The 25,423-nt window shown below is 38.6% G+C and overlaps 2 protein-coding genes across 2 annotated transcripts; one reads left to right on the top strand and one right to left on the bottom strand.

Annotated features, from left to right (window-relative positions):
* Positions 1-5,936: 5,936 nt before the first annotated feature.
* On the top strand, positions 5,937-8,815 carry LOC131156658 (subtilisin-like protease SBT1.6). The gene has a single exon (XM_058110513.1). The coding sequence runs from the start codon at positions 6,165-6,167 to the stop codon at positions 8,547-8,549; it is 2,385 nt and encodes a 794-aa protein (XP_057966496.1). The 5' UTR covers positions 5,937-6,164; the 3' UTR covers positions 8,550-8,815.
* A 1,273-nt stretch (positions 8,816-10,088) lies between these two features.
* Positions 10,089-25,235, bottom strand: LOC131156660 (protein EARLY-RESPONSIVE TO DEHYDRATION 7, chloroplastic-like). The gene is made up of 5 exons (XM_058110515.1): positions 24,334-25,235; positions 11,209-11,375; positions 10,881-10,965; positions 10,289-10,508; positions 10,089-10,194 (listed from the first exon to the last, which is right to left on the bottom strand). Exons 1-4 carry the CDS (start codon positions 25,233-25,235, stop codon positions 10,331-10,333), a joined length of 1,332 nt encoding a protein of 443 aa, XP_057966498.1. The 3' UTR covers positions 10,089-10,194; positions 10,289-10,330.
* Positions 25,236-25,423: the final 188 nt, after the last annotated feature.

The following is a 25,423-nucleotide window of genomic DNA, read 5'->3' as shown; positions in this document are numbered from 1 at the left end:
TGCTTAGAATAGGTACATCTCACAACTAACATGCTATAAGGGGAGCATAAAAATCCAATGGGATTCATGTATAAGGCATGAGAATCTTTAATTTATGAACACGCATAAAATGAAAACATATGGGTGTTTAATTATTTATTAATATAATTTTATATAAATTTAAATTTAACACTATCTTAATATAGTTTTATATTTACACAAATCTAAATTTAAAATTCAACTTTCATGCTCACAACTACAAATTCAAGGAACAAAATAAGATTTATTTTTCTAAACAGTAGGAGATCAATCTCTCATGTTCAGAAACTATTGCTAGAATTTGCTTTCGAAATGAAATTTTTTTAGTAGTGAGTCAAAAAATGTCATTATGATATTAACAAATAATTAAAGGCAAAAGATACTCACACCTCCCGAGGTTTGCCAAAAAGGCAGAGACATCTTTTTAGGTTTTAAAAATGTCACAAATTTTTCTGAGATTTCAAAAATATTGCATATCTCCCTTGAGGTTCATAGCAAATTTATCCTAAAAAATTAATTTTTTTATTTTTATTTTTATAAAATATGGAAGGTTTGTGTTTTTTTTTTTACAAACTTTAAGGAAGGTCAATAAAATTTTTGAAATCTCCCATTGGAATTTTTGAAACTTTAAGGAAATCATTGTCTTTTTATAAAATCTAATGAAAAATTAGAGGCTTTTTGCCAAATAATTAAAGATTAAATTTTTTGATAAATTGAGTTTTTTTTTTGGTTAAGTATGAATTATTATGGTTGTTCACAGATTATGAGAGTTACCTGCAGCTTTTCTTGAATTTAAATTTGGGTAGATTTTGATAAATTTTAATATAATTTTATATTATATTTTATCTAAATCCAATAAAAATCCTAATTTAAGACTTCTCAAAGCATAATGGAAGTATTATTTTGGATATAATTGAAGAAAAATCATATAATTGCTTGTAAATTTTATAAAATTACTAATTTTAATTTAAAAATGCTTGGCCTGACATAACATAATCTTATATATTTGATTTTTTAAATTTCAAGCTCTAATACAAAAAACCATCCATATACTTGAATTATGTACAAATGCTTCAAATGGGGAGAGAAAAAGAAGAAAAAATTATGTAAACTTTGATGTGCAAATATTTATTGAGCTTATAATAGACAATGATCATATTTAATGTGAAACGTAAAATAGACTTAATTTATTTTTCTCAATTATCATGTCATAATTACGGAAAACAGACTTAATAATATTTATTTTTATCATAATATTTTCAAGTTGTGTTATTTTATAATTTTATTATTTTAGTCATATTATTTTGATTATTGTTTGATTCATGGGGGGAACCCAACATTTATTCAATCAAGTTTATTTATTTTAGTTTTAGAAATATTAACTAAATTTGTTGTTGATTTTCAATTCATACTTTTTCATTTTATTTTTTAATTTTCATTTTTTTTTATAATGATACCAAATGATCCTAAATAAGCACTAATCTTCTTTTATATTTTTTTATCAAGCCTCTCAATTAGCTAGAAAAAATAATAATAATTATTCCCAATTCCCTTAATTTATTTTATCGATAAAGCATCCCACAAGCCTATAAGTTTTATTAATTTAATACTTTTCAAATGGTATAATTTTGATGATTATATTATTCAAATTTCATCAAAATCTTTATCTATATATATCATAAAAGTTGAAGCTAAAATTTTAATAATTTTGTCTGTATAATTAGATTTTTGAAAAGTTAAATGTGATTCATAAATATTTTTAAAACTTACTGTGCAATTTATCTATGTTGCCTTCATTCGCCAATATGCCATTGTATTTTTTACTAATAAAAATTTTATTTAGACATTTGAATTGTATTTAAAGAAAAAAAATATTTTGAAAATGAAATTTAAATATTGAGATTTTCACACAATGCATCATGCTTGGATTAGTCACATCTCACAATTAACATGCTATAAGGGGAGCATAAAAATCCAATGGGATTCATGTATAAGGCATGAGAATCTTCACACATAAAATGAAAACATAGGAGTGTTTAATTATTCATTAATTATAATTTTATATAAATTTAAATTTAACATTATCTTAATATATTTTTATATTTACGCAAATCTAAATTTAAAATTCAACTTTCATGCTCGCAAATACAAATTCAAGGTACCAAATAAGATTTATTTTTCTAAACAACAGGAGTTCAATCTCTCATGTTCAGAAACTATTGCAAGAATTTGATTTCGAAATAGAATTTTTTTAGTGGTGAGTCAAAGAATGTCATTATGATATTAACAAATAATTAAAGGCAAAAGATACTCACACCTCCTAGGTTTGCCAAAAAGGCAAGATCTCTTTTTAGATTTTAAAAATGTCACAAATCTTTCTGAGATTTCAAAAATAACACATATCTCCATTGAGGTTCACAACAAATTTATCCTAAAAAACTAGTTTTTTTTTTTTTTTTTTTAAATATGGAAGGTTTGTGTTTTTGTTTTGACAAACTTTAAGGGAGGTTACTAAAATTTTTGAAATCTCAGGGAAAACCCTTAAAATTTTAAAACTTTAGGGAGATCATTGTTTTTTTTATAAAATCTAATAAAAAATTAGAGTCTTTTTGCCAAATAATTAAAGATTAAATTTTTTGATAAATTGAATATTTTTTTGTTAAGTATGAATTATTATGGTTGTTCGTAGATTACGATAGTTACTTGCTGCTTTTCTTAAATTTAAATTTGGGTAGATTTTGATAAATTTGAATATAATTTTATATTAAATTTTATCTAAATTCAATACAAATCTGAATTTAAGACTTCTCTAAACATAATGGAAGTATTATTTTGGATATAATTGAAGAAAAATCATATAATTGCTTGTAAATTTTATAAAATTACTAATTTTAATTTAAAAATGCCTGGCCTGACATAACATAATCTTATATATTTGATTTTTTTAATTTCAAGCTCTAATACAAAAAAACCATCCATATACTTGAATTATGTACAAATGCTTCAAGAGGGGAGAGAAAAAGAAAAAAAAAAAAATGTAAACTTTGGTGTGCAAATATTTTTTGAGACATATTTAATGTGAAACTTGTTTCGATAGTATGTCTACATCCATAGGAACAAGTGACGACTGAATTTCACTATATAGAAAGTAAAGTTATATCATATGTATTTATACAAATCTTAATCGTTTTGCTTCACTTTGCTTACGACATGAGCTTGCTTTATCTGTACATGCGTTCCACTCCACATGAGTCATAAACTACAATAAGATTTGAGTTTTCTTAATTTTAGTCGATTATGTATGTAAAAAAGTAACCATGCATATTATAATAAAAAAATAATACAATTATATTTTATATCTAAAGTTAATGATTATTTTTTCTCAGGAACAATTCGTGCTTTTTTAAAAAAATATAGTTGCATATATTCGGGAGTACACGTGAGATTTTTAAATTTAAAAAATTTGTAACCTATAATTTTAGATTTATGATTTTAAATTTGTATTTTCAAATATCTAATTATTATTTTAAATGATTAGAACGTATAAAATGATGACGTGGGTTAGTCTAATGACGTGGCATTAAAACTTTTGTTGTGCATTCACGGGCTTGTGAGAATATGTGTCTGCTTTTGGTGGGGGTCTAACTATGCGGGGCCCACACTCCTTAAAATAGAGGGCCATCATATTCCACCCTAGCTTGCTCTCCCTTGGGACTCATCCGACGGTCAGGATTAACTCTCACGTGCACGAACGGTTGCAGATATGGTCCAAATATTCTAAGTTAATAATATAACATAATCTGGGCCCACTCCCTCGGTCCTGATAATGTGCCGAAAGCGACGCGCAACATTCGAGGACCATCCCTCTTTTTCTTTTTTTTCAAGAAATTGTTATTTCTTTTTTATTTTTATTTTTATTTTCATTTTCTTTGATATTGAAAAGGAGAATTGGTGTCGGTAAAGTAAACGGGTCTTTGCTTAAATTTTATTAATTAAATACTTTAAACTCGTGTCGGATTATTTTTAGGCAATACTATGAATGTAAATATTTGAATTTGATAATGTGCTTTAAAAATAAAAAAAAACAAAGAATATGTTTAAATAATTCAAAAAAGTGTGGAGGGAGGGGTTCAAATCTCCTTAAAGAAATCATTGTAGTTAAAAACTGAAAAATCGAACCGAATCAAATCGGGAAATTAGTTAACCATTTGCTTGGTTTAGTTTCAGTTTGGGATTTATTATTTTTTTTTTGTTTTTTATTCGATTTCAGTTTGATCCTTTTAAAAATCATAATTAATCGAATCGTACGGATATACTATAAATATACATTTAAAATACATATTATATATAATATCATATAAATTTTAAATAATTTAAATTTAAAAGTTGTATTAATCTCATATTTATGCTTAAATTTTTATTTTAAATATTTTAATTTTACATGTTGATTATTATGAAAAATAATATTATTTTCAGTGACTTTACAATTTTAAAATATACTTAATCATTCAATTTAAGATATTAGTTTAAAAATCGGTTAAATGAATTTCGACTAACTGTTCTAAAAGATTTGGTTTCAATTTTCATTTTTTTAACAAATTAAAACTTCGGCTTAGTTAATGGTTTAGGGTGGTACTTTGAGCTTTGGTGCAATTCACACATTATATAAAAGACCAATGAGAAAAAAATAGTGAAATTATTTATTTTCTTGTTCTTAGTTTTTTTTCCATTTTGGTATTGAGCAGTTATCGATAATTGAATACAATGGATAATGTTGATTAGTCATAATAATCAATAACCAACAATAATTGAAAAAAAATGAAAGGTAAAATATTGACATAACGGGAAAAAGGTATTTTGATTATATTTTTTAATAATTGATTTCAGTTCAAGAATTGATTGATTAATCATAACAGTGCAAGTTTTGAAAAGTCTAAACATCTTTGAATTAAGAAAAAAAAACTTTATGAGTAGAGATACAAAGGCGTTATCTTGATGAATTAATAAAATGTTTTAAACTTTTGGATATCAAATTTTTAAAAAGGTCTAAACTAGACTTAAATCATCAAGAAAAAAATTAATATTCTATTAAAAAAAATTAAGGGATGCTTTGGCTCAATGATTTTGCTTTAAGAGAGAAAAGGAAAGGAAAATAATAAAAAAATTTATTTTCCATTATACTTCTCTCTTCATCAAATACCATTAAAAATATAAAAAAGGTATTCTAATACGATTAAAATGTAAGAAAAATAAGATTTAAGGATATGTAAAATCAAAATTTTGTTCATTAACTTGGTATATTTTTTATTTTTATTTTTAATTTAATGATAACTAAACATGAAAATGTAATTTTTTTTATTTTTGTTCGTAATATTTTTTAAATTCTAAATGGATCGCAAATATTTTATTAGACTTAAACTTTGGTTTGTTGTTAACATTGCTATTGCAATTTTTAAATTTTGTAATATTTTTTAAATAAATTAAAACAATAAAATGGAGTGGCACTATCCATTGGTAGAAAATAGTTTTATAATTTATTTTATTTTTAAAAATAATTATATAAATTTTAATTTTTTAAATTTAAATTTATATAAAAAGTTGAAAAAGTCTTTTTACTTACTATAAAATTTTAATTTCTTATATATTTGTCATAAACATTAGAATAATGTGACATTTTGCAGTTACTAAATATTACCAAAATGAAAATTAGAAACTATTTTTTGCGACTAAATAGATTCTTCACCTTTTATTTTCAAAATAAATAATGAAAAATAAAAGTTAACCTAGTTATAATATGTCAAAAAATAAAAAAATAAAATTATTTTTTGTAATTCTAAAATAAAATTACGAAGATATGTTGGTAAAATAACTAATTAAACACATCCATTATTTTTAAATATTGTTTCCAAAAGTTTAACCAAACATGCCTTTAGACATAAACACTTTCTTGGAGAGATCAAAATTAACTCGTCAATTTCAGAGAAGGGACACAATGCTGACACACCACTTCTTTGTAACGACACGAGTCCACTGCTTAATGTTTAATAATTAATTACATATTTAAAATTAATTAATATTTTATTTATTAAATCAATATTAATTAAAAATAAAGAAAGGACGATAATGCTGCTCATAGATTTATAAGCATGCCTACCTTCCATGGTCTCAGCTCACTCCACTCTCTCTCTCCCATGGCGACCCGTCTCTGCAACTCCAACTCTTTACTCTCTCTAACTATCGTCTTCTTCTTATTTGCACTTCCTTCGAAAGCCCTAACCCAGTTCACCGATCCGACGGCCAAGACCTTTATATTCCGCATCGACAGGAACGCCAAGCCGTCCATCTTCCCCACCCACTACCACTGGTACAGCTCCGAGTTTGCCGACCCAGCTCGTATACTTCACGTCTACGACAACGTCTTCCATGGCTTCTCAGCCGTTCTCACTCCCGCCCAGGCTGCTTCCGTCGTGCAGCACGAGTCGGTGCTCGCCGTCTTGGAGGACCGCCGCCGGGAGCTCCACACCACGCGCTCGCCGCAGTTCCTGGGTCTGAGGAACCAGCGCGGTCTCTGGTCGGAATCCGACTACGGCTCAGACGTCATCATCGGCATCTTCGATACCGGAATCTGGCCGGAGCGACGGAGCTTCTTAGATCGGCGTCTTGGCGAGATCCCCAGTCGGTGGAAAGGCATCTGCCAGACCGGAGATCGGTTCTCTGCGTTGAACTGTAATCGGAAGGTGATCGGCGCTAGGTTTTTCGTGAAAGGTCACGAAGCGGCGGCAAGGGCGGCGGGGCTCTCGGGAATGAACCAGACCGTTGAGTTTCGGTCTCCGAGAGACGCCGACGGTCACGGAACTCACACGGCTTCCACCGCCGCCGGTCGGTACGTCTTTGGGGCGAGCATGGCCGGATATGCTTCTGGAATTGCCAAAGGTGTAGCTCCGAAAGGTCGATTGGCTGTGTACAAGGTGTGCTGGAAGGGCTCTGGTTGCTACGATTCCGATATTCTCGCGGCGTTCGACGCCGCAGTTTCAGACGGCGTCGATGTCATATCGATCTCAATTGGAGGCGGCGACGGCATCTCGACGCCGTATTATCTCGATCCGATCGCAATCGGATCTTACGGTGCTGTGTCCAGGGGAGTTTTTGTGTCCTCGTCGGGTGGGAACGATGGACCTAATGTAATGTCGGTGACAAACCTGGCGCCGTGGCTCACCACCGTCGGAGCTGGCACTATTGATCGGAACTTCCCCGCCTACGTCGTTCTCGGCGACGGACGGAGATTATCTGGTGTGTCGCTGTATTCGGGACGGCCTTTGAACGGGAAAATGTTTCCTCTGGTTTATCCCGGCAAGTCGGGGGTACTTGCTGCTTCACTCTGTATGGAGAACTCGCTCGATTCTAACATTGTGGAGGGGAAGATAGTGATTTGTGATCGCGGAAACAATCCTCGAGTCGCGAAGGGACTGGTCGTGAAGAAGGCCGGAGGTGTCGGCATGATCCTGGCCAACGCAGCCTCCAGCGGCGAAGGCCTAGTCGGGGATGCACACCTTCTCCCCGCCTGTGGCATCGGTGCAGAAGAAGGCGACGCAATAAAAGCTTACTTGTCGACCGCTGGCGCCACTGGTACAATCGATTTCAGAGGTACTGTAATCGGAATTAAGCCGGCGCCGGTCGTTGCTTCGTTCTCCGCCCGTGGACCCAACGGCTTGAATCCCGAGATACTAAAGCCCGACCTGATAGCTCCCGGAGTTAACATTCTCGCTGGCTGGACCGACGCTGTCGGTCCCACCGGCTTGGACACCGATCCCCGGAAAACAGAGTTCAACATTTTGTCCGGAACATCAATGGCGTGCCCGCACGTCAGCGGTGCGGCAGCTCTGCTAAAATCTGCGCATCCCGATTGGTCCCCGGCAATGATTAGATCCGCCATGATGACGACGGCGAACACAATTAACAACCAGCTCAAGCTTATGACCGATGAAGCGACGGGGAAACCATCTACTCCGTACGATTTCGGTGCCGGCCATCTCAATCTGGATGGCGCCCTCAATCCGGGACTGGTCTACGATATCTCGAATGACGATTACGTGAGATTCCTGTGCGCGATTGGGTACGACCCTAAGTCGATTCAAGTGATTACTCGCACGCCGGTGAATTGTCCGAAACGAAAGGCGTCGCCGGAGAACTTGAATTACCCCTCGATGGTCGCGCTGATTCCGACCACAAAAATTGGGGTAACGAAGAAGACGTTCGTTCGGACGGTGACGAACGTCGATACGGATCCAAACGCGGTTTATTCGGCGAAAATACTGTCTCCGTCGAGAGGCGTAACGGTGGCGGTGAGGCCGGCCAAGCTGGTATTCACCCCGGCGATCAAGAAACGAAGTTTCGTGGTGACTGTGACTGCAGACGGCCGGAACATGGTGGTCGATGAGTCGGGTGCGGTATTCGGGTCACTGATGTGGTCGGATGCGAAAAATCACACGGTTCGGAGCCCCATAGTAGTGACTCAAGCGGACCCTCTTTAGTCCGAAGCGGATCGTTCGGGTGTGACCCGTAGGGGGTGCGCTAGTCGGAGCATAGATATTTTGTAGAACCGTGGCTGTTTGGTTTATCGGACTGGGGTGTCCCCAGGGAGGATAGGTGTAGGACCCTGCACTGGTTTTGGAAGTGTAGAACTGTTTCCTTTTTGTTCTTTTGTTTTTGTTTTTGGTTTTGACAGCCGACTTCGTCTAGTCTTTTTTTTTTTTTTTTTTTTCTTATGTTATATTTATAGATGCCTTTATATCCTAAAGTAGTGTTCATATATTAATTGTATTTTTGTCTTTGCAAAATCAGGGAAATGGATTTGTGTGAATCTATAAATTTAGTAATCCATAATTTGAATTTAAACAAATTTAGATTTAATATAGGAATTGAGCATATCAAAGAATTCAGAGAGAAAGAGAAATATAGGATGAGTGATCACTCACTAGATTCTTTCCCAAATTATTGTACTTGATTGTAAAATTATAAAGTTACTTAAATAATAGACTGAAATCTTCTAGTGAAACATGACCTAAATGTAGCATAAATGATTTGAAGGGGTACTTGGGAACAAATTTTGTTTCCTTCTCTTCTTGCATTTAAATGCTGGGAAGGTGTTATTTTTCTTGTGCAATTTACATGCGTCAAAACCTAAAGCAAAATTTAATTTTATCATTCTAATTTGCTAATTTTAGGTTTAAACAACTATGGTTTGGTCTTAATCCTATGATGACTTGTTTAAATCACACTTAATACAAATTTGGTAATTTTTGAAAATTTGCAATTGTCATACTAAGTAATTATAGTAGTTGGGCAGAGGCAATAGTGGATGGGGAAAACAGAGTTCATGATGCCAAAGCTTTTCAGGCCTCTTATACAAACTGTATTAAAATTTGTTCAAATCTATATAAATTCGAATCGAAAGTTTGAAATCCATACGCTCAATAATTTGCCAATATTTTTATTTTCTTAAACCAATTGAACAATACCCTCCTGGCTATCATACTTTTTTATAGACAACAAGTTGAGTAGAGAATGGTTTAAGAATGCCAGTTAAGAATCCATGCTCTAAAAAGTATGAAATGAAAAAAGAAGTGGAACGCACAAGGTTAAGAAGGGAGAGGAAATTTTCACTGGTTAATGCCTATGTAAACTAGAAGAAAAATTGAGAGTGAATCTGATGATAATTTCATAAAAGGCTTATTTGCAGAGTATGATTGCGATTGCAAGAAATTAATCATAAATAGGTTATATGTCTATGAAAATAAAAACTAGATGTTAGTCGGGTTAAAATCTATAGTAAATCACAAATACTATTATTCTTTTTTTCCTAAATAGATTTTTTTTTGTAACAAGATAAACAATAATTTAAAAAAAAAAAAAAAAAACCTATCAAAGGGACTAGTTAAAAAGATAAATATATCGATACTAATAATATCATCGCCTAATGGGAGGAACTTCATCTTTTGCCCATTTTTCCTTTCCTTACCTACCCATTTTTCAAATTCCAAACGGGGCTTAAAAGTAACCAACCAAAAAAATTTGCCCAATCCAATGATGTATTGCATTCTTGTGTCAAGATCAAATTTGGACTACATAATGGGAGGAACTTCATCTTTCGCCCCGCATCTTTTTCCATCTCATTCCCTTCATATAGCACAATATATATTTGTTAAGATCAAAATTCCAAAGTACGACAGTTAAGATGTCCTTTAAAAATGAATTTTATAAGCGCTAATACCAAAGATACACACTAAACTCCAACTTGCAGTGCTTGGGAGTATTAAGTCTTGAGATCAAAAGAATTGGCCTCAGCAGCAGATTTGACAAGGGCTGTGGGTTTAATGACACTCATGGGGTTGATAGCCTTTCGGATTTTGAACACAGCCCAAGCAGTCCCAATGACATGCCCTGCAGCATCTAGCCCTTGATTTGTTGCCTGTGCAGCCTGTTCTCCATACCTGCAGTAGTAACCCACAATTGCATTTTCATAATTTTGAAGATTCATATAGGGCAGTACCCCAAAATCACAACAGTGCTAATGCCATAATGCCTATTAGGGTGTGACTCAGTAACAAGGGCGGGCGAGGGAATGAAAGAGGTCCTGGATTATACTCTCTACTGGGTCATCTCTAGGTTACCCGATGCTGGCTATGGCTAATGTGGTTGGTTTGCCTCAAGTTTGGCAAGGAGGTAAGGATCCGAAGGGCCCGGCCACCTTAGGTTCCCGGTCATTAAAAAAAAATGGAACTACTTAAAACACAATAATATCATCCATGATGGTGATGATGATGTGGTAGAGCAGCATTTCGCAGTCACTAAATTAGAATTACCTCTGTGAAACAAGTCCAGTTGTTACAACAGATGTGGTTGACATGACACTCTTTCCTGCTACTTCAATGGCATCACAAACCTTATCTGATCAAAATCACACAAAAAGAAACAATTATGATTATGCTCAATTCATAGTTTCATTTATGAAATGATTGGTGATGAACATCAATTGTGAATCTACAAACTGGACAGCCCATCTGCCTTTTTTTTTTCCTTGGAAGTCATTAAACAAAAGTCCAGAGAAACAAACACAACTTCTCAATTGAAGAAAATGATGAGAGAGAGGGAGAGGGAGAGGGAGAGGGAGAGAGTGAGGAGGTAACATACTAAATCCGTCCAGTGAAGCAAGGACAATTTCTCCAGGCAGGAGGCTAAAAAATTTTTTGCCCAGTTGGGAGTTCACAATTGAACTTGTAATGAACCCAGAAACCTTAACAACTCCAGAAAGAATTCCAGTTGTGGCTCCCTCTGTCATCTTTGTCAACATTTTAACCCTGAAAACAAACACCCAATAACACTGATGAATAGCACATAAACCCAAAGGGAAAATGGGATAATTTACTTGTCATCCAAGCTCAAAATCAGTGCCAGATCACATGAACTTGATAAAAAATGATTCACACATAGATTTCGACAAGTAGAAATAACTCATATGCACCGGGAAGGTCAAACTTTAGACCCAAAAAATGATCAGTGTAGCATCAAACCTTCATGAATGAATGCTTGGCCTTTGACAGAGAAAATATGCATAAGCAATCAGTATGCAAATGCAAGAAAATGATGCAAACTATAGAACCCCTTACATATAAAACCCTTTACAGAGTTGTCATGGCATTTAACTTTCATGAATAAATGTTTGATGGCAAGAAACTGATGCTAATTATAGAACCCTTTACAGAAGTACCAAACAATAGTACCAAACCTTCATGAATAAATGTTTGATATTAACAAATAAAATATGCATGAGCAAACCAAAGGAAGTACATAATGCAAGAAATTGAGAAAATGATGCAAGCAAATAATGCAAAGTTGCAAACTATAGAACCCCTTACATATACAACCCTTTACAGAGTTGTCAACGCATAAGCAGAATGTTAAGGAAATTTCCTAGACAAAGGCAAATTCACTGGATGCAAATAGATGCAAGAAATCATGCTTGGAATTTGTCAAAACAACTCAAAAGAAATACTCACCAGACACGGGCTGATTTTTAGTCATTCAAATTTGATTTAAGCAATTTGTCTGTTAATCTGTGTGTATAAATACCCTTATAGTGCATTGTAATATTCATACTGAGAAATACAAGATACACATTTCTCTTCCTCTCTTATTCTCTTCCTTTATGATATTTCGCATTCTGAATCTCTTCATGGTATCAGAGGGTGAAATTTCTTTGGGATAAATTTCTTTTTTCTTCTCAATTCCTCTCTGTTCTTGCTCAGAAAAATCAGAGTTTATCTTCTGATTGACAATCAATGTGACTGTCACACGCTGATTGGCATTCATTTTCCCCCTTCATATATTGGGGTTGCTTCTTTTCTTTCTGTAAGTCGAAGTAGAGGTGTCGTCCTAAACACCTCTACCCAAATTTTATTTATTTTTCTCTCGGTCCTTTTGTCGAACAGGTGAAATACACCATCTGGAATTCACTATTCAGGGCTATTGAAGAAAAAGATCACGTGACCAGCCTGTGATTCCCTGCTTAGGTTTGTTTGTTTTTTGTTTTTTTTTTTGGTTTTCCAACCCGTAACTTAATTCATGGCCCAATATGTGAAGGTGCCAGCAATTGCCCCAGATTCAAACGAGTTGGGCTGTCCATGCAACCCGTGAGCCCAGAGAAACCATCTGACCCACACATCGATCCACTTCGCAGCAACCCGTGGTCTAGTTCAACTAGTGGTGCGGCTTGACCGCGCTCCAGATCGATCCACTCCCCGCTCTGACCAAATTTACAGTCCAAATTCTAAAATAAAAAAAACTCCCTTGATTCCTCCTTCCCAATGGCTTCCAATGTTGAAAGCACACAAAGTTCTCCACATTTTGATGATCCATGTCATGCCTTGTATCTCAACAATTCTAACAATCCGAGTGTTACCTTGGTGTCTCATCCATTAACCGAAACCAATTACACCACGTGGAGTCAATTCATGCTCATTGCACTCAGCACCAAAAACAAGGTTGGCTTCATTGATGGCACCATTCCCAAGCCTTCAAAATTCTCAACGACAGAATACCGCCAGTGGTTACGCTACAACAATATGGTAAAAGCATAATGATTAATTCTCTTTCAAAGGATATTTCTGCTAGTGTTATTTTTTGTGATATTGCTCGAGATATTAGGGTCAATTTGAAGGACCGTTTCTCCCAAGTCAACGGCCCTCGAATGTATCACCTTGAACAATAAATTTACAACCTTGTCCAAGGCAATACATCGATAGCCACCTACTTTACTAATCTAAAGTTCTTATGGGATGAACTTGCATCACTTCAATCTCATTTGTTCGAAGGAGATCTAGATCAATACCAACAATACCAGCGAACCATAAAGTTCCTCATGGGCCTTAATGAATCCTATGGTGCCATTCGTGCTCAGATCTTGTTGATAGATCCCCTTCCCACAATCAATTGCATCTACAACTTGGTCCTTCAAAAGGAGTGTTAACGGAACATTCAACTTCCTCCACCCATTGACGGCGTTACATTAGCTGCCAAAGGTATCCTTCCCACTCCAAAAGATGGCAGACCTTTTCGTAAGACCAAACCGAAATGCACTCACTATTACAAAGAAGGCCACACTATTGATTGTTGCTACTTCATCCACAGATTCCCACCTGGCTCCTGCAAGATTGGATCGGGTCCCAAACCAAGTGCTCACCAAGTTTACTCCGCTGACAACCAACCATCCACCATCAGTTTTCCTTTCACCAGCAATCAATACCAACAAATTCTAGCCATGCTCAACCATGCCACTCAGACACCTTCTATGGCACACCATGTAGGTAATGCTAAGTCATCCTTACGAAGTATACCATCCCGTATTTCTCCTGAAACTCTTTGGATTCTAGAAAGTGGAGCCACTGACCATATGGTGTGTTCTCTCGCTAATTTAACCTACTCTATCCCTGTGCATGGTTGTACTATACGACTACCAGATGGATCTCATGCTGTGGTAACCCACATTGGATTTGTTGTTTTTTCTCCCTCTCTTATTTCAAAAAATGCTATGTGTGTCCCTTCATTCCACTTCAGTCTTATATCCGTTCATGTGTTATGTCAAACTATCAATTGTCTAATCATTTTTCCTGCTCATATGTGCCTAATTCAGGACCTACGCTCGATGAAGATGATTGGACTGGGAACCGAGCAGGATGACTTGTATTACTTTACAAAAACAAATCCTGCACGTTGTTAGGTGGCCACATCAAATTCCCAACTTTGGCATCGCCGACTCAACCATTTATCCAATAAAATTATTTCTTTACTTTTCATTAATGTTTATGGCATTTGTTCAAATTTAGAACCATATTTTATTTGCCCATTGACTAAACAAACTCACCTTGAATTTCCTTCTAGTTCAATTTCTTCTCTTGCACCTTTCCATTTAATACATGTGGATATTTTTTGGAGAGGGGGGGGGGGGGGGGCGGGGTTACCGTGTTCCATCTCTCACTGGAGCTCAATTTTCTTTTACCATTGTAGATGACTACACTAGATGTACCTGGGTATATTTAATGCATCATAAATTGGATACTCGTCCTCTACTCCAATCTTTCATTTGACTCATTGAAAATCAATTTTCAACCACTATAAAGATTATCTGTAGTGATAATGGGCCACAATTTGATATTTCCTCCTATTCAAAAAAGGGATGCGTCTCTACTCCCCACAAAATGGAGTAGTGGAAAGTAAACATCGTCACTTTGAATGTTTCTAGGCCCTCCTCTTTCAAGCCAACATGCCTAAGCATTTTTGGGGTAATGCTCTCCTCACAGCAGCTTACTTGACAAATAGAACACCAACTCCTATTTTGGGTGGAAAATCTTCTTATGAAAAGCTACACAACACCCCACCTAAATACAATCACCTTCGAGCCTTTGGATGTATCTGTTATGCACCCCCTCACTTCCGCCATCCTTCAAAATTCGATCCTCGAGCCATCCGCTGTGTCTTCCTTGGATATCCATACAGACAAAAAGGTTATCAACTTTATTATCTTACAACTTATAACACCTTTGTGTCTCGTCATGTGGTATTCTACGAGGATCAATTTCCATTTAGCCAAACTATTTCTGAGTCACCCTCTTATGTTTTACCTCATCCCATTGACTCTCCAGATCTTCTCTCTGAACCTTCCACCCAGACACCTCCTTCTCCTATACTTGACTATTCCCATTCTCCTACTCCCACCATCCCAATTTGGCGATCCACACACCCTATACAGCCCCTTGCCTACTTGCGGGATTTCCATTTCGAACAAGCACTCTCATCTCGCCCTACTCCATACTCAGACTCGGCGTCGGTCCGCTCCTCAGGTATTCTTTATCCCTTCTCACATTTCCTTTCTTATGACTCTCTTTCCCTTGCACACCGTGCCTTCGCCACTGCCATATCCCTTGCACAAGAGCCCAAGTCCTTCATATAGGCCATGCAAGATCCTTAGTGGCGTGATGCTATACGTGCTGAGATTGATGCTTTGGAAGCCAACCATACTTGAACTTTGACTCCTATTCCACCCAATAAGAAACCCATTGGTTGCAAATGGATGTGCAAAATCAAACACAACCTAGATGGTTTTATGGAACGTTACAAGGCGCGTCTTGTTGCCAAAGGCTACAATCAAAAAGAAGGTATCGATTGCTCTGAAACCTTTGCTCCTATTTCCAAAATGGTTACTATTTGGACAATTCTCGCCCTTGCTGCTGCACAAAATTGGCATCTTCATCAACTCAATGTCAATAATGCTTTCTTGCATGGTGACCTTGATGAAGACAAAACATGCACCTTCCTCCTGGTTTTGGACGAAAGGGGGAGACTAGAATATGCAAACTCAACAAGTCCCTATACGACCTTAAACAAGCATCAAGGCAATGTGTCACGAGCTAAGCTTGTTCAGGGCATTATGCTTGTCTGTGACCGCTTGCCTCGTGTGTTTGGGATGGGTTTCCATCATGTAAATACTAGTGTAGGGTTATTTTCCAGTATTTATTTCATTGTAAACCAAATAAGGCAGTATGACTCCTCGGTCGCTTTGATGTTTCCTAGTGCCAGAGTGAGAATAGCCCAGAAAGCTCTTTAGGGGAGGGTGAGTGTTCATCATTCAGTGTAAAACTCACTAGTAATTGTCAACGTGCTTAGCCTACTTGCCTCCCTCACTAAGTACACAATGTCAACGGAGGATTTGTCAATGAATTATATTTGCTTCAATGTTTACTGCTTGCTTGCCATGACTTTCATGAATTGATTACTATTTCTGCTGCTATTTGAATGAATGATAATAAAAGTGCTTCGTGGATGAATGTTGGTAAACAATAGGCTGGCTAGTTAAACAAGAGTGCTTTAGCTAGCGCCGCACAGCCCTTCACAACGGTGTGAAAATAGTCGGACCGTAACACTTGATATCAGAGCCAAGGCTCAGTTGCTACGAGAATTCAGTTACCTTTGTTGTGGGATTTGGGAAGCTTTGGTAAGTGACCATGGCACCAAACAATGCTGAAAGAATCAGTGCACAGGAAGCACAGGTTGAAGAGACAACCAACTATATGACCAACGAGATGGCCCAACTGAGGGGACTTGTTGATGAAGTGATGGGATCACAGCAGCATCAAGCAAGTTTGACAAGTGAAATGTCAGAGGACTTTCACCACATTGTGGAAACTTTGCAGGCCCGGATGGCTGATCTTGATGCAAAGGTGAATCTGATGGTTCTTGTTATGGGGAACTCCAACACTCCGGGAGTTAGTAAGACCAAGGTACCTGAACCCAGGACGTATGGGGGTGCCCGTGATGCTAAGGAGTTAGAGAACTTCTTGTTTGATATGGAACAGTATTTTCGCATTGTGAGGATGGCCTCAGAACAGGTGAAAGTGGATACTGCAACCATATACTTGGTTGGTGACGCCAGACTGTGGTGGCATGTTAAGTACAATGACATTGAAAATGGAAATTGTGTAATTGATTGTTGGGCAGACTTGAAGAGAGAGCTCAAGGCCCAATTCTTTCCTGAGAATGTTGAGTACAGTGCAAGGAAAAAACTAAAAGACCTCAAGCATACTGGGTCGATCAAGGAATACGTGAAACAATTTTCTGCTTTGATGTTGGATATCCGGGATATGTCGGAGAAGGACAAGTTGTTCTATTTTTTAGAGGGGATGAAACTGTAGGCAAGAACTGAACTTCATAGACAAAGAGTTCAAGACTTGCCTACCGCACAAGCTGCTGCAGAACACTTGACTCACTACACTGGGGAGAATACCGCTTCGTCCAAAGGATCTGGCGGAGAGGGAAACAATGGAAAGTCTTTTAAGAAAGGCAAACCCAAGAGTGGGGGAGCCGACTATAAAGCATCAACCTCAAAGGAAGTTTCGTCATCTCGAGGGTTCAACACACCCAAGGGAAAGGGTAAACTTGAGTGTTTCTTGTGTCGAGGTCCTCATAGAGTCTTTGAGTGTCCTCACAAAGCAACACTTAATGCTTTACAGGCTTCCATTGCCGAACAGGAAGTGGAAGACGATGGGGAAGAAGATGAGACCCCGAGGATGGGTGCAATGCGTCAGGTGAGCGTATTGGAAAAGCAGGCGAAAGCCTCAAATGTTGCCCGAGCCAGAGGGCTAATGTTTGTGGATTTGAGAATCAATGGGAAGAGCACCCGCGCTATGGTGGATACCGGGGCTACCCATAACTTTGTTTCGCAACCGGAAGCTTGGAGACTCAACTTATCCTTAGAGAAGGATACAAGACGCATGAAAGCAGTTAATTCTGTAGCCCAGCCTACTCTGGGAGTAGCCAAGCAAGTTATTGTGAAGCTTGGGCAGTGGGAAGTTCATGTGAATTTCATAGCAGTGCCATTGGATGACTTTCCAGTCATTTTGGGAATGGAGTTCCTAAAGGGAACGAAGGCAGTGCTGATGCCTTCGGCTGGTTCCCTATGTCTGATGGGAGATCACCCATGCATGGTGCAAGTTGTTGCAACGAAAGGAGACGATGGGAAGTTCCTTTAAGCCATGCAACTCAAGAAAGGTTTGAGAAAGGGAGAGCAGATGTATATAGCCACGGTGGTGGTAGATGAAGAAGTAGGCAAAGAGCTGTTGCCTACGACCATCCAAGCGGTGTTGGATGAGTACAAGGAGGTGATGCCGGATAAGTTGCCTCACGAATTACCTCCACTACGGGGTGTGGAGCATGAGATCGAGCTATTTCTAGGAGTGAAACCACCTGCAAAAGGGCCATATCGAATGGTGCCTCTAGAGTTAGCAGAATTAAGGAAGCAACTTGATGAGTTATTGGAAGCGGGATATGTTTGCCCTTCCAAAGCACCATTTGGAGCACCGGTGCTGTTTCAAAAGAAACATGATGGGAGCTTGCGGATGTGTGTAGACTACTGCGCGCTCAACAAGATGATAATGCGCAACAAGTATCCTATTCCATTGATTGCTAATTTAATGGATCAGTTAAGTCATGCCAAGTACTTCACTAAACTTGACTTGAAGTCAGACTACTATCAAGTGAGAATTGCTGATGGGGATGAGCCAAAGACTACTTGTGTGACACGGTATGGGGCATATGAATTCTTGGTGATGCCATTCGAGTTGACGAATGCACTTGCAACATTCTGTACCTTGATGAACCAGGTTTTTCGCGAGTACCTTGACAAGTTTGTCGTGGTGTGCCTAGATGATATTGTTGTCTACAGTTCCACTCTGAAGGAACATAAAGAGCATCTGCGGAAGGTGTTCGACAGGCTGAAGGGGACCAGTCTATATGTGAAGAAAGAGAAGTTCTCTTTCGCTCAGCAAAGCATCAAATTCCTCGGTTATATGATTGAACAAGGTCATATCATGATGGATATGGAGAAGATAAAGGCAATTCAAGAATGGAAGATCCCAACGACAGTGAAAGAGTTGTGTTCCTTTCTTGGCCTTGCCAACTATTACAAGAAGTTCGTAGAAGGGTATTCATGGAGAATAGCCCCTATGACAGAACTACTGAAGAAGGGTCATGGGTGAAACTGGACAGAGGAGTGCCAGGGAGCCTTTGATGACTTGAAGGATGCCATGATGAGAGATCCAGTACTGGCTATTCCGGATGTCATGAAACCCTTTGAGGTACAGACAGATGCATCAGACTTCGCCCTTGGAGGAGTCTTGTTACAGGAGGGGCACCCTGTCGCGTACGAAAGTCGTAAGCTTAGTGAAGCAGAGCGAAAGTACACAGCTCAAGAGAAGGAGATGCTAGCGGTGATACATTGTCTCCGTGTGTGGAGGCATTACTTACTTGGGTCAAGGTTTGTGGTGAAAACAGATAACTCAGGTGTTAGCCATTTTTTCACACAGCCAAAGCTGACACCCAAGCAAGGCCGATGGCAGGAATTCTTGGCAGAATTTGATTTTTCCCTTGAGCACAAGGCGGGGTGATTGAACCAAGTCGCGGATGCACTGAGTAGAAAGGCCAAACCGGCGGCCTTACAAATGGTAACACATTTGACTTTGAGTACTATTACTACAACGATGCGGGAGCGTATCAAGGAGAACTTAGTAAAAGATCCAGTTGTGCAGAACTTAATGAAGCTTACTGAAGAAGGGAAGGCACGACAGTTCTGGATGGAAGATGGATTACTGATGACCCATGGTAACCGGCTCTTTGTGCCACGAGCTGGTGATTTGAGGAAGACATTGTTGAAGGAATGTCATGATACCATGTGGGCCGGACATCCAAGATGGCAGCGCACTTTGACCTTACTGAAGCGGGGGTACTATTGGCCGCATATGCATGATGATGTGGTTGATTATACCCGAACTTGTCTCACTTGCCAACAAGACAAGGTGGAACGGAGGAAAATTGCAGGGCTATTGGAGCCCCTACCAGTACCGTCCAAACCGTGGGAAAGTGTCTCATTGGACTTCATCACCAACCTACCCAGAATGGGAGACGCAGGGTCTGTACTTGTTATTATAGATAGGTTTTCGAAGTATGGTACATTCATAGCCGCACCAAAGTACTGTTCGGCAGAGAAGACAACACAGTTGTTTTTCAAGAATATTGTGAAATATTGGGGTGTTCCCCACAACATTGTTAGTGACCGAGACTCAATATTCACCGGCAACTTTTGGACATAACTTTTCAGAATCCTCAGTTCACAACTAGAAATCTCTTCGAGTTATCACTCACAGATAGATGGACAGACGGAGAGATTCAATGGGCTACTTGAAGAGTACTTGCGCCACTTTGTCAACGCCAACTAGAAGAATTGGGTGCAACTACTTGATGTGGCTTAGTTCTGTTTCAATGCCCAAAAGTGCTCCACAACCAACAAGAGTCCTTTTGAGCTTGTTACAGGCTAGCAGCCGCTGTTACCTCACACAGTGGATGAGCCGCACAGAGGAAAGAGTCCTAGGGCATACATATTTACCAAAGAATGGAGACAGAATGCTGAGATTGCCGAAGCCTACCTGGAGAAAGTTACTAAGCGGATGAAGAAGTGGGCAGATCATGGGAGAAGACCGCAGCACTTCAACGTAGGTGACTTGGTGCTTGTTAATCTCAATCCTGAACAGGTTAGGTCACTACAAGGACGAGATAGGAGACCACTTCGCAAATATGAAGGACCAGTCCCCATCTTGGCCAAAGTCGGGAAGGTCTCCTACAAAATCGACCCTCCAACTTGGATGAAAGTGCATCTTGTGCTTCACGTCAGCTGTCTCAAGCCGCACAACGCCAACATCAACGATCTGAGCAGAAATCAGTCAGCCAGAGCAAAAGTGAGTATAGTTCAACCTGACAGACGTGAAGTTGAAGATATCCTTGCAGACAGAGAGTTCACATCCTCAAGGAAGAAGCGGCTGGAATTCTTAGTAAAGTGGAAAGGCCTTGGTGACGAAGAAATTAACTGGGTTTCTGCAAAAGATATGCAACCGTTTGTGGACAAAGTCGAAGTGTACCTACCGTCAAAGTCTATGAGGACGTCGACTGCATAAGTGGGGGAGAATGTCACGAGCTAAGCTTGTTCAGGGCATTATGCTTGCCTGTGACTGCTTGCCTCGTGTGTTTGGGATAGGTTTCTATCATGTAAATACCAGTGTAGGGGTTATTTTCCAATATTTATTTCATTGTAAGCCAAATATGGCAGTATGACTCCTCGGTCACTTTGATGTTTCTTAGTGCTAGAGTGAGAATAGCCCAGAAAGCTCTTTAGGGGAGGGTGAATGTTCATCAATCATTGTAAAATTCACTAGTAATTGTCAACGTGCTTAGCCTACTTGCCTCCCTCGCTAAGTACACAATGTCAACGGAGGATTTGTTAATGAATTACGTTTGCTTTAATGTTTACTGCTTGCTTGCCACAGTTTTCATAAATTGATTACTGTTTCCGCTGCTATTTGAATGAATGCTAATGAAAGTGCTTCGTGAATGAATGTTGGTAAACGATAGGCTGGCTAGTTAAACAAGAGTGCTTTAGCTAGCGCCGCATGGCCCTTCACAACGGTGTGAAAATAGTCGGACCATGACACAATGGTATGCCAAGCTTTCTTCAACCCTTATTAGTGCTGAATATAAATAGTCCAAAGCAGATTATTCTATGTTCGTCCAATACCACGAAAACAATTTTTACCATCATCTCGGTATATGTAGACGACATCATCTTGGAAGGAAACAACTTGGAGCAAATTGATGCACTCAAGAAATACTTGGGAGAATGTTTCAAACTCAAAGACCTTAGTACTATGAAATACTTTCAGGGGAGAGAAGTGGCTCGCTAAAAAACTGGCATCTCTTTATCACAAATGAAGTACACCTTGGAGATACTTGAGGAAATTGGATTTCTTGGTGCTAAACCAGAAAACCTACCCATGGAACCAAATATGGCTCTTAGTGAGACCGATGGAGAACTACTCTCAGATCCATCTTCACATCGATGATTGGTAAGGAAACTCATATATTTGACTATCATAAGGCTAGACTTGGCATACGCATTATATATACGGAGTCAATTCATGGACAAACCTCGAACATCTCTTTTGGATGCAGCACATCGAATCTTACGATACTTGAAACAATCACCTAGCCAAGGAATTGTTCTATCAATTTCCAGTGATATTCAAATACATGCATTTTTTGATGTGGACTGGGCTTGATGTAAAGATACTTAGCGATCAATTACTGGGTATTACATCCTACTTGGAAAATCACCAATCTCTTAGAAGACCAAAAGGCAAACAATAATTTCATGATCCTCGGCCGAAGTAGAGTACCGATCTATGACATCAACTTATTGTGAAGTCACTTGGTTAAAGCAACTTTTGAAGGATCTCTAGATAGCACATCCACAACCAATCAAGCCCTATTGTGGCAATAAAGCAGCTATTCATTTGCATCAAACTTAGTATTTCATGTGCGAACAAAGCATATAGAGATCGATTGTCATATCATTTGAGAAGAAGTCCAAACTCAAGTTATTCAAACTGTCCACATACCCACAAATCAATAGCCTGCAGATCTATTTACCAAAGCATTTAGATCGACACAATTCTACCTCTTACTCAACAAGTTGGGTTGTCATTAATATCCACTCCAACTTGTGGGGGAGTGTTAAGGAAATTGTCCAGACAAAGACAAATTCACCAGAAGCAAATAAATACAGGAAATCATACTTGAAATTAGTCAAAACAACTCAAGGAATACTCACCAGACACGGGCTGATTTGTAGTGATTCATATTTGATTTAAGTAATTTGTCTGTAAATCTATGTGTATAAATACTGTTCGAGTGTCAAGCTAAGAAGGATCCAGACCGTCCATTCCTAAAGAGATCCAGCGGCTGTTTTTTGTTTTGGTTATGGGGGAGGGCTTTGTTGTAATTTACTCCTATTTTAATTGTAAAACAAAAACAGCAGGGCTGTGAGTTTCCTTCAAGGCTTCAGAACAGATTCAGCCGCGTGAGAGAGAGACTCCTGCAGAACTGCGAGAGTCTTCCTCCAGCTGCGTGAGAGCACCTGCAACCGCGAGCCTTCCACCGCCGAGAGATCCTTCCAGCTGCAGCGCACGGGAGAGGGAGACAACGAGAGATGGGTGCAGCATTGGGTGTCTCTAGCTTCCTGCAGAGGTTCACGCAAGGGTAAGTGAAGGTAATGCACAGATTTAGTTTCTTGGGAGGGATTTCTTTTAGGAAAATCAGGGAGGAATATAGGGAGAAACCTAAGATCCTTCGCAGGTGCGAAGGGGGGATTTCTTGGATTATTCTTGGGCTGATTTTCAGAGGAGATCGGTAAGACAAGAAAGGGTAAATCTGTGTGTACTTGTATTAATTTCCGCCGGATTTAATATAGTGTCTCTGGAGATGAGTTTCTACCGTGGATGTAGGCCAATTTTTGGGCCGAACCACGTAAATGTGTTCTTGTGGATTGTGATTGTGGCATGTTTATGTTTTGCTGAATATTATTTAGTGAATATATATTTTTCTTGATCAAACTTAGCACACACATGCGTCAAAATAAATAGGTTTAAGTTTAGGTGTGATTGTGGTTGATATTTGGACAAAATCAGATTGTTATTGTGGTTTGTTTGGAATTAATTAAAATCTGAAAATAGAATTAGAAATCAGCTGAATTACACACAACAAATACCCTTATAGTACATTATAATATTCATACATTTCTTTTCCTCTTTTTTCTCTTCCTCTATATTATTTCATATTCTGAATTTCTTCACAGACCAAAGGAATTACATAATGCAAGAAATTAAGAAAATGATGCAAGTTATAAACCCCTTACAAAAATATCAAACTACATTCTGAAACCTTCACGAATAAATGTTTAATCTTCTAACAACTAATGACTGAGCAAATCCAACCGACCAAATTATAAAATCCTTAGTAGAACTGCCCAAGAATCTTAGAATAGTATCAAGCCATCATGAAGAAGATCTTTGACAGATAAAATCTGCATAAATAAATGAAGTATGCAAATGCACAAAATGGCGCAAATTAAAAATTCTTTGCAGAATTAGCATAGTATCAAATATTCACTAAGAGATATTTAATCTTGACAGATAAAAATATGTATGAGCAAATTCAGGAAAACTAATGCAAATTATAAAACCCCAGTCACAGAATCTATCATAATGTTGAATATGTGTTTGATCTAGTAAAACATGAATGAACAAATCTTAGGAAGTGCAGAGATCCAAGATAATGATGCAAATTGTAAAACTCAACAGAATGATCAATTGAGAAGAGCCAAACCTTTTGATCCTCTCCATGGCTGCTGGACTGACCTCAGAATTGGAACCAGGTCCCATCCTTTTCTTCAAGAATTCATTTCCCCATTTCAACCTGTCCACCGTCACATCCCCACACAGCAGTATCCCCTTGATCAGCTGCGCCGAACCAGCTGCGATCATTCTCGCGACAGACCCGCTATAGTCCTCCACGTTCGGAGCCAACGTCGTCCAGTATGCTGCCGAAGTCTCTTCCATCAACTCCTTCATCTTCTCCGACTCCATATCTTCCGGCGACATCTCGCTCGCCACCGACCCATCCAAAGCCTCTGACCTCCTACCAATTTGGTTCACCTTCTGCACCGAGAAATTACTGTAATATTCCAAAACTCCATCCAGCTCCTTCAGAAGGCTCTCTTGCCCCTTCGACGCAATAGTCAGACCATAGTTCAAGAAATCTTCACTCTCTTGCTCAACGACAATCTCGTCATCGTCTCCGGAGCACGCGCCGTTCGCCAACGGAACCCGGAGAGTGAAGAAGTAGTGAGACTCGTCGAGCTTCACAGCCGCCTCGTCTTTCGCCAGCGGCCATTGAATCTCGTCGCCCACGCGAGCTAGAACAGCCACGGCGTTTCCCCCTTGCCGGAGCCTGATGATCACGAACTCGCCACACGCGAGCTCGACGCTGCGTTCCTTGTCGATTAGGTGGACTATAGCACCCGGGATTTTGACGAGAACTTCTTCCAACGAGTCAGCCGGAGCAGATTGCGGTTGAAAATTTGGGCTTCGAGGAGATTTTTCAACTTCTGGAAAAATATCTTCCGCCGGTTCTTTCATCTCGACAGAAGGGTATAAGGAAGAAGGTGCCGACGGCGAAGCAGCGTCTGGGTGGAGAGAATTGGGGTTTTCAGGGGCTCTCGAGGACATGGTCTTTGCTCTGGTTGTGGGATTCACAAACAGAGAAACAGAGTTGGGCCTTTATGGCTTGAGATTACTTAAGATGGAAGACATTGAAATCCCATACAGCGAAGAGAGAGACGTGGCGGGAGAAGGGCCAAGCACGTATCTAGCGCGGAACAGAACTGTGGATGGCTGAGTGAGTCTCTATCTCTCTC

This window comes from Malania oleifera, chromosome 5 (genome assembly GCF_029873635.1).
Source record: "Malania oleifera isolate guangnan ecotype guangnan chromosome 5, ASM2987363v1, whole genome shotgun sequence".
NCBI classification, from domain to species: Eukaryota; Viridiplantae; Streptophyta; class Magnoliopsida; order Santalales; family Ximeniaceae; genus Malania; species Malania oleifera.
Note: the sequence above shows the minus strand (reverse complement) of the source record. Positions and strands in the feature narration are given on the sequence as shown.